Source organism: Muscardinus avellanarius, assembly GCF_963383645.1.
Source record: "Muscardinus avellanarius genome assembly, chromosome: 16".
Classification (NCBI taxonomy): Eukaryota; Metazoa; Chordata; class Mammalia; order Rodentia; family Gliridae; genus Muscardinus; species Muscardinus avellanarius.
The window spans coordinates 37,252,903-37,263,580 of record NC_137802.1 but is presented as its reverse complement, the minus strand read 5'-3'; the positions used below and the strand labels follow the sequence as shown (position 1 = coordinate 37,263,580).

Genomic DNA, 10,678 nt, shown 5'->3' with positions numbered 1-10,678 from the left:
CCTGCTGTGTCTGGCTGAGAGAAAGGGAGGAGGAGGCAAGGCATGTTTCATGGCTTTAAGAATGTCCTAGAGCCGGGTGTGGTGGCGCACGCTTGTAATCCTAGTACTTGGGAAGCTGAGACAGGAGGAGGGCAGGTTCGAAGCCAGCCTCAGCAGCTTAGTGAGGCTCTCAGCAACTTAGTGAGACCCTGTTTCCAAATATAATATAAAAATAGGTGTGGGGGTATAGCCCAGAGGTAGAAGGCCTCTGGGTTCCACCCCTAGTACCAAAAAAAAAAAAAAAAAAAAAAAGAATGCCCTAGGCCCCAGCTACTTACTGAGTCAGCCCCCACAACTTAATGAGATCCTGTTTCAGAATAAAGAAGAAAGGCTGGGGTGTAGCTCAGAAGTAGAATGCCCATGGATTCAAACTCCAATACCACATTAAAAAACAAACAAGACTTCCCAGAGGTTTATGTTAATTGACATTTGACTCAGAATCCTGCCCTGGGCATGGGTAGCATCCCACTCTCTCCTCAGTTCAGTCTCTGGGAATCTGCCCACCCCAACCTCCCACCTCCACCATAGTCCAAAGAAGGTGAAATGGGCCAGGGTGCGCTGCTCTTTCAACAGTCTGCTGTTTCTCAGAATTGGAGGGCAGGGAATATTGAATTTCTGCCTGTATAGTTCCACAACAAAAAATAAGCACGGGCAGGAGGTGCATCCCGCTAGGTTTTTACAGCTGTGTCTCTGGATTTGTAGGCCACTCCTCGACTTTTCAGCTCCCGCACGATTCCTGTGGCAGGAAAACAGACAGATCTGTGAGGAGAGATTCTGGAGGATAAGAAAGGCCCCTATCTGCCACCTTTATTAAAGGAGGTGAGGATCAGGAAACTAGAGTTCCTAGACTGCTCATTAAGAGTCCTGCATGAGCTGGGCATGGTGGTATACACCTGTAATCCCAGTACTTGAGAGGCTGAGACAGGACTGCAGGTTTGAGGCCAGCTTCAGCAATGTACCAAGGCTCCTAGCAACCTAGCAAGACCCTGTTTCAAAACAAAACAAAATAAAAAAGGTTGAAGTACACGTGTAGCTCAAAGGTAGAATGTCTCTGGGTTCAATCCCCAGTATCTATCTCTCCCTCCTCGCCTCCCCTACATGGCTGATTTGTTACCCTAAAGATCCAGGAAAATGCTTGCCACTGACCAGGTAAGACTGAGAAGAAAGAAGTTGGACGTGGTGGCACAAGCTTATAACCCCAGCATTTAGGAGACTGAGACAGGAGGATCGCAGTTTGCGGACAGCCTCAGCTCCTTAGTGAGGCCCTTTGCAACTCAGTGAGACCCTGTTTCAAAATAAAGGATAAAAAATTCTAGGGGTGTAGCTTGGAGGTAGAATGTCCCTGGGCTCCACCCCCAGTACTGGGGGGAAAACAATGAGAAGAGGAGCTGTGCAGTCAAGCACAAGGGCTCCGGAGCAGGATGGGCCATGACTGGCAAGCTATTTAGGCTCTCTGAACATCAGTTCCTTCATGTGTAAAATGTAGAACCTCGTAAGAGTTGATCAGTTGAACTGATGTTCATTCACAGAAAAGACTGACTTCTGAGCCAGGCGTGGTGGCACACACCTGTAGTTCCAGCTACTCAGGAGTATCACTGGAGCCCTTCAGTTTAAAACTAGCCTGTAGGTGAGTGTGGTGGAGCATGCCTGTAATCCCAGTACTTGGGAGGCTGAGACAGGAGATCACAGGCTTGAGGACAGTCTCAACAAGTAATGAGACTCTCAACCTAGCAAGACCCTGTTTCAAAATAAAAATAAAGTAGGACTGGGGGTGTAGCTCAGGGATAGAATGCCCCTGGGCTTAATGCTTAGTCACACACACACACACACACACACACACACACACACACACACACCCTGCAACAAAGCAAGAATCCAGCTCAAAAAACAAAATAACAAGTTGGGCGTGGTGGCACACACTTATAATCCCAGCATTTGGGAGGCTGAAACAGGAGGATCACGGTTTGTGGACAGCCTCAGCTACTTAGTGGGGCCCTCTGCAACTCAGTGAGACCCAGTTTCAAAATAAGGAATAAAAAACAGGGCTTGAAATATAACTTGGAGGTAGAATGTCCCTGGGCTCCACCCCCAGTACCACAAAACAAAACAAAACAACAATAAACAACTGACTTTTGCAGAGCTGGGTACAGTAAACGAACATTAGCTGCTATTATGGTTATTACCTTGGGGTAGGCGACCAGTGACTGATACCGCATATACACCTGGCTTAAAGTTACCTGAAGGAGAAGAAAGGAGATTGCAGTGAGAATACGTTAAGACTAAATACCAAAGGGAGGCTCACATTAAACATGAAAGAAGTGGTACAACTCGAAGAGGAGAGCCATCACTTCTTTTGGCTACAGAGCACAGGATATGATTCGTCTTTCCTCCAATCTCATCTTTCCCACTCTGGGGCCACAGACCCTGACATTTAAGACTCCCCTGCTGTTCTGACGCTTGTAACACAACCACAGAGTTGGAGAGAAGGAGAAAGGGAGCCACTTACTAACTCGCTGCCACTTGGAGACCCAGCTGTCCTCTGGACTCATCATCGCAATGATTCTAGGGAGAGAAAAGAAACAGAGGGTCAGTCCTGGCTGGAGAGAAGTAAGACCGAGGGAGCTGTTCAGCTGGCACAACAGTCTGCGAGGATCCTAGGAGAAAGCCAAGTGTTAAATCTCCACTGGAAAGGAGGAGAAACTGAGTTCTAATCCCAGGGAGGGACTAACTCAGAGCTAGTACTGGCAAAGGTCCTTCATTCATATGTCTCTGGTCTACCATTAAGAAGTCAGTTACTATCCCCAAAAGATTACTTCACCAGACTTAAAGCCATCCTTAGCCTACAGATTCCCTAGTAGTAGATAGATACTACTACTGATTACAACCAACAAAGCTAGTAGGGGGCCAGGGCCTAGCAAAAAGGGGGAAGTGAGTCAGAATCACTTCCTGTGAGAAATGAGGACCAGGGAGGTGGTCTAAGAAAAGGGAACGGGGAAGACAGGTCCATTAATGGAAATACTACTATTGACTATGTGTACATATTTGAATATACCAATGTCAATCTCAGTATTCTGTATTGGGAAGGAGGGAAGTGGGAAAGTAGAGACGGGTCCACCAAGTGCTTTGTGCATATATGTAATTGTCAATGTGATTTAATTGGGTGTGTGTGTGTGTGCGTCCATTACTGAGGATTGAACCCAGAGGAATTCTACCTCTGAGCTACACCCCCAGCTCAATTTTATCATTTATTATTATTATTATTTTTTTTGGTGGTACTGGGGTTCCTGGAAGCTCTTCTACCTCTGGACTACACTCCCAGACCTATTTTATACTTTTTTTTTTAAATTTGGAAACAGGGTCTCTTAAGCCAGCACGATCCTCCTGTCTCTGTCTCCCAAGCACGGGGATTATAAGCGTGCGCCGCCACACCCGGCTATCATTTATTTATTTATTTATTTAGCAGTACTGGGGATGGAACCCAGGGACATTCTACCTCTGAGCTACACCTCCAACCCTATTTTTTATTCTTTATTTTGAAATTGGGTCTTGCTAAGTTGCAAAGGGCCTCACTAAGTAGCTGAGGCTGTCCACAAACTGTGATCCTCCCGAATGCTGGGATTACAACCGTGCACCACCATGCCCAAGTTTTTATCGTTTATTTTGAAACAGGGTCTCACTAAGTTGCAGAGGACCTCACAAGTAGTGAGGCTGGCTATGAACCTGCGATCCTCCTGTCTCAGCCTCCCAAGTGCTGGGATTATCAGCATGTACCACCACGCCTGACTGTCAACATGATTTACATTGTGATATGAGACTATAATACACCAATAAAATCACATAAAAAAAAGAAATGTTAGACCTGGCTAAGCCCTTCCTCTAATGAGCTGTTTTACAAGCACAATACAGAGACTGATCACAGAATTCCATCAGTAAAATGACATTGAAAGGTTGAGAAATACACAAAAAGCATCTGGTACAGAGAATAGAACAGACCAGGTGTAAAATAAACACTGGCTCTCTTTGTTATCCTAAAGTCCTCGCTTCTCAGTCTCTTGGCTAAGATCAAGTATACCGTTATCCTAAAAGTCTGTCCTAGGTAGCTCTGATTCTAGAGCAAAAAGGATATTTAAGGGTTAGAAGCCCACTCCTGAGGCAAGACGAATCAGGATCAGGTGAAGAAGCCACAGAGGGCCAGGAGTGATGGCACACCACAATCACACCACAATTCCTGTGACTCAGAAGGCTAAACAGGAGGATACAAAGTTCAAGGGCAGCCTGAGCAACTTAGTGTCACCCTGCCTAAAATTTAACAGTTTAAAAATTTAAAAGGCCAGGCATAGTGGCACACACATGTAATCTCAGCTACTCTAAAGGTTGAGGTAAGAGGATCACAAGTTCAAAGATAGCCTTGACAACTTAGCAAGGTCCTGTCTTGAAAATAAAAAATTTTGCTGGGTGTGGTGGTATATGCTTGTAATCCTAGTACTTTGGGAGGCTGAGACAGGAGGAGCACAGGTTCACTACCAGCCTCAGCTACTTAGTGAGGTACTGTTTCAAAATAAAAAATAAAATAGAACTGGGGGTTTAGCTCAGAGATAGAATGTCCTTGGGTTCAATTCCCAGTACTGTAAAATAAACAAACAAATAAATGAATGAATGAATGAACAAAGGGTTGGGGAAGCCGGGCATAGAAATGCACGCTTATAGTCCCAGTACTTGGGAGGCTGAGACAGGAGGGTTGCAGGTTCAAAGCCAGCCTTGGTAACTTAGTGAGGCCCTCCACAACTTAGTAAAGTCTGGTCTTCATATAAGAAATAAAATCAGGCTGAGGGCATAACTTGGAGGCAGAATGCCTCTGGGTTAAATTCCCAGTACAAAAAACAAAACAAAGCAAAACAGGGTTGGGATGTAGCTCAGTAGTAGTGCTTACTTGACACGCACGAGGGCAAGTTCAACCTCAGTACAGAAGGGGAGGGGAAAAAAGAACAAAGGATCTAAGTAGACAATAAGCACAAGATGGTCCACATCAATCATTAAGGAAATGCAAATCAAAACCACAAGAAGATAAGAATTCACATCCATTAAGATGGCTATCATAAATGCAAAAAATAAGCCAGGCATGGTAGTGCATACTTGTAATGCCAATACTTGGGAGGCTGAGACCAGAGAATTGCAGATTTGAGGCCAGCTTCAGCAACTTAGCAGTATCAAAAAAAAAAAAAAAAAAAAAAAAAAAAAAAAGTCAGGCATGGTGGCATACACACACTTGTATTCCCAGTACTTGAGAGGCTGAGACAGGAGGAGTGCAGGTTCACAGTCAGCCTCAGCAACTTGTGAGGCCCTCTACAACTAGTGAGACCCTGTTTCAAAATAAGAATAAAACAGAGCTGGGGGTATAGCTTGGAGGTAGAATGCCCTTGGGTTCAATCTCCAGTAAACACACACACGCACCCATATGATCTAGCAATCTGACTTCTGGATATACACCCAAAATAATTACTGGCCGGGCGTGGTGGCGCACGCTTGTAATCCCCGTGCTTGGGAGGCAGAGACAGGAGGATCGCGCAGGTTCGAAGCCAGCTGCGCGCACTGGCTTAAGAGACCCTGTTTCCAAATAAAAATGTAAAAATAGGTCTGGGAGTGTAGCCCAGAGGTAGCAGGGCTTCCAGGAACCCCAGTACCACCAAAAAAAAAAAAAATAATAATAATAATTATTGAAAAGCAGGACTTTTACAGATATTTGTACATCAATATTTACAGCAGTATTATTCACCATTGCCAAAATGTTGAAGCAACTCAAATGACCATCAATGGACGAGTGGAAAAACAAAAACGAGTGGCACAGACAGGTAATGAATTATTACTCAACTGTAACCAGGGGCATTCTACCTATGAGCTACACCTCCAGCCCTATTTTATTTTTTATTTTGAAATAGGGTCTCACTAGCAGAGGGCCTCACTAAATTGCTGAGGCTGGCCACAAACCTGAGATCCTCCTGTTTCATATACCCAAGTAATGGGATTGCAAACATGTGCCATCATGCCTCACTTATTTATTTTTTTACTTTGAAACAGAGTCTCATTAAGTTGCTGAGGCTGCCCTGGAATCTGCGATCCTCCAGTCTTAGTTTCCCAAGTATTGGGGTCATAGGTATGTGCCACCACACCTGTTTAACACATTTTTTAAAATGGTACCAGGGATCGAACCCAGGGGAATTCTACTTCCAAACTACACCTCCAACCCCTATCATTTATTTATTTACTTATTTATTTGTGGTGCTGGGGATGGAACCCAGGGGCATTGTACCTCTAAGCTACACCCCCAGCTCAATTTTTAGTCTTTTTATTTTTTGAAACAGGGTCTCACTGAATTGCAAAAGGCCTCATTAAGTAGCTGAGGCTGTCTGTGAACCACGATCCTGTAGTCTCCACCTCCCACTTCCCGAATGTTGGTATTACAATCAAGTGTACCACCACGCCTGGCTCATTTTTATTTTGAAATAGGACCTTGGTAAATTGCTGAGACCATCCTTGAACTTGCAATCCTCTTGCCTCAGCCACTCTGGGAATGGGATTACAGGCATGCCCCTACCGCACTCAGCTTAATCCTGTTCCAGCACCTCCCCCCCCCATGCACCAAAGTACTCAGATTACTGGCCTGTGCCACCATGCTCTGCCCTCCATCTTAAATCTAAATCTTTAAACAAGGCATGGTGGTACATGTCTCTAATCCTAGTACTTGGGAGGCTAAAACAGGAGGATCCCAGGCTCAAAAGCCTCCTCAGATTTAAAATTAGCAGGGCTTTCAACAGTTTACCAAGACCCCATTTCCAAATAAAAAGGGCTAGAGGTATAATCCGGAGGTAGAAGGCTGCTGGGTTCAATCCTCAGCACAAAGGAAAAAAGAAAGGAAGGACGGGAGGAAAGCAGAAAGGGAGGGAAACAAAAGGATGGAGAGAGGGAGGGATGCATGGAGAATAGATTAAATCAGAAGCGGCCAGGCACACTTGTAATCACAGTAGTTGGGAGGCTAAGACAGGAGGATTTCAGGTTGAGGATAGTTTCAGTAAATAGTAAGACTCTCTGCAACCTAGTGAGACTCTATTTCAAAACAACAACAAAAAAAGAGCTAGGGGTATAACTCTGAGGCAGAATGTCTCCAAGTTTAATCCCCAGTATCACCACCACCATCACAAAAAAAAAAAAAAAAAAAAGATTTTACATCATCCCCCCCCCCAACCATGCTAAGTCTTTTAAAATCTGCTGTGTAGTCGACACTGAAAACATATCCTAAAAGCCGGGTGTGGTACATGCTTGTAATCCCAGCATTCCGGAGGCTGAGACAGGAGGATCACAGTTCGAGGGCAGCCCCAAGCTACTTAGTGAGGCCCTTGCAATTGAGACCCTGTTTCAAAATAAAGAATAAAACACAGTGCTGGGGGTATAGCTTGGAGGTAAAATGCTCCTGGGTTCCATCCCCAGTACTGGAAAAAAGAAAAAAGAAAAGAAAAGAAAACAAAACATTCTAAGCCAGGCGTGGTGGTGCATGTTTGTAAACCATAATCCCAGCATTTGGGAGGCTGAGACCTGGGGATAGTGGTTCATGGCCAGCCTTAGCTACTTAGTGAGGCCCTTGTACCCTGTTTTAAAATAAAGAATAAAAAATAGGACTGAGGGTGTTGCTTGGAGGTAGAATGCTCCTGAGGCTGAGGAAAAAAGAAAAAAAGAAGGAAAAAAAAAAGGAAAGAAAACATATCCTAAACCAGATGTGGTGGCACAAACTTGTAATACAAGTACTTGGGAGGCTAAAACAGGAGAATTGAGGGTTCATAGCCAGCCTCAGCTACTTAGGCTCTTAGCAACTTAGTGTAATCCTGTTTCCAAAAAATAAAATAAAATAAAGCTGCAGGGGTGTGGCTTGAAGGTAAAAGGACCCTGGGTTTAATCTCCAGCACCACACACATAAATAAATAAATAAATAAATAAATAAATAAATAAATAAATAAATAATCCTTCCAGGCATTGTGGCATACATCTGTAATCCCAGGATGGAGGCTGAAATAGAAGAGTTCCAGGTTGGAAGCCAGCCTCGGCAACTTAGCAGGACCCTAAAAATAAAATAGAGCTGGGGGTGTTGCTGGGAGGCAGAATGCCCTTGGGTTGAATCCCTAGCATTAAAATAAAATCCTGCCAGGCGTGGTGGTGCATGCTTGTAATCCCAGCATTTGGGAGGTGGAGACTGGAGGATTGCGGTTCATGGACAGCATCAGCTACTTGAGACCCTTTGCAACTCAGTGAGACCCTGTTTCAAAAAATATAAAAGACTAGCTGGGCATGGTGGCGCACACTTGTAACCCCCATGCTTGGGAGTTTGAAGCCATCCTCAGCTACTGAGTGAGGCTCTCAGCAACTGAGACCCCGTTTCCAAATAAAGTAAAAAAAAAATAGGTCTGGGAGTATAGCCAGGAGGTAGAAAAGCCCCTTGGGTTCCACCCCCAGCACCACACACAAAAATAAATAAACAAACAAACAAATAAATAGCTAAAATATTAGGACTGGGGGTGAAGACCAGAGGTGAAGCTCGGAGGAAGAATGCCCCTGGGTTTCATCTCTAGTACCCCGCCCCCCAATTAAAAAGAAAAAAAATCCTGCCAGGTGTGGTGACGTATGCTTGGAATCCCAGCACTTGGGAAAAGGATAACTGGACTCTCATCAACCTAGTAGACCCTGTTTAAAAATAAATAGCCGGGCATGGTGGTGCACGCTTGTAATCCCCGCGCTTGGGAGGCGGAGACAGGAGGATCGCACTGGTTCAGAGCCAGCCTCACTGGCTTGAGACCGTTTCCAAATAAAAAAATATAAAATAGGTCTGGGAGTGTAGTCCGGAGGTAGAAGGGCTTCCAGGAACCCCAGTACAACCAAAAATAAATAAATAAATTAATAATAATAAATAAGTAAATAAACAATAAAATAGGGTTGAGAGTATAGCTCAGCGATAGAATGCCTCTGAGTTCAATTTCCAGTACCCCCCCCCACAAAATCTTAATTTGGCTTAGCTTTATGGCTAGTGATGTGAAGCTAGTGATGACTACTGCATGCATAGGGCCAGTAGGTTTCAAAACAGCTGTTGAGAACAACTAGAAATAAGGCTTTTAAAGCCTGGTGCAGCTGGGTGAGATGGTCCACACCAATAGTCCAAGTGCTTGGGAGGCTGAGACAGGAGGATTACAGGTTTAAGGACAGCCTTAGCAACAGCATGAGACTTGTTTCAAAATAAAAAATAAAAAAGGGGTGTAGCTCAAAGGTGGAACGCCTCAAGGTTCAATCCCTAGTACCACAAAATAAATAAAGTATATAAAGACGAAAAGTAAAAAGGGCTGGGGGTTTAACTTGAATGCCCCCTAGATTCAATCCTCTGTAACCCCCCAAAACACACACAGAAAGCCTGCTGCATACTTTGGGGGTGGGGGAGGTGGGGTGATGTGAACAGAGCTAATAAAGGAATATGAAGGGACTTACCCATCAAAGGAAGAGCTGGTGCAGTCATATACCATCTCTCGGTTACCCTTCATTTGTAGGTATGCATCACAATTGTCGCAACCATCATATTCAAACTGGTCGATAGTCTGGGGAAGGGGAAAATTTAAAAAGGAAATAGGGAGATGAGCATGAACATGGCCAAAGAGAAAAGAAGCTTTCTCAATACTTGGACTGGTACACATCTTGGTTCTCTGTGTTGTCTTTGCTTCATCAGGTCCCCCACCTACTGCTCCTCGGGCTCCATTCCTAAATTCACTCTCACACTCCCTTCTCTTTTTATGGGGGGGAGGATACTGGGGACTGAATCCAGGAATATTCTACCTTTGAGTTACACCCCAGCCCACCACCACTACCATCATCATCATCATCATCATTGTAGTACTGAGGACTGAACCCATTATTATATTATTATTGCGGTATTATTATTATTATTATTATTATTTATTGCGGTACTAAAGGATTGAACCCAGAGGCATTCTGCCTCCGACCTACATCCCCAGCACGATTTTTTCTTCTTCATTTTGAAACATGGTCTAAGTTGTGGTGAACCTAAGTTAACAGGCTGACCACGAACCTGCGATCCTCCTGTCTCAGTCTCCCAAGTACTAGGATTACAGGCGTGCGCCACCGCGCCAGGCTGGACCTTCTTGCTCCTAGCTCCGTCTGTTCTTCTCCTTCCCCCAGTCTCCTCAGGATCAGACACCCTTACCAACTACCCTCTTAGCTGTAGAAGCCGATCCTCCTCTAATTTCTGGTCTTTGGGATCCGACCTGACTTCACCGAATGTGTGTAGAAAAGCCGTGCCTGCGCTGTGCTAGAGCTCAGGACTCGGGCGTGTAAGGCCGCCGAGCGCTCAGCTGCAGACCTGCTCGGCCTCTACGACCCAAACGAAGACCCCGCCGCACTTCCCGCTGCGCTCGCACCTCCTGGAGTCCCGGACCCTTTTCTTTTCCCGGTCCCCAACACCTTCTACCCTTTTTCTCCCACTTGCCCCCCGTATCAACCCTACAACCAGGACCCCGAGGGCCACCTTGACCAGCGAACACAGCAAACAAGCCCGCAGATGCCGCAGGTCCTTCGGCACCGTCTCCAGGGCCAT

The 10,678-nt window shown here is 45.2% G+C and overlaps 1 protein-coding gene across 1 annotated transcript; it reads right to left on the bottom strand.

The window, feature by feature from the left end:
- Positions 1–707: 707 nt before the first annotated feature.
- SUPT4H1 (SPT4 homolog, DSIF elongation factor subunit) lies at positions 708–10,678 on the bottom strand (the record flags this gene model as incomplete). The annotated part of the gene is made up of 5 exons (XM_080714228.1): positions 708–775; positions 2,223–2,276; positions 2,546–2,601; positions 9,559–9,665; positions 10,610–10,678. 5 exons carry the CDS (start codon positions 10,676–10,678, stop codon positions 708–710), a joined length of 354 nt encoding a protein of 117 aa, XP_080570354.1.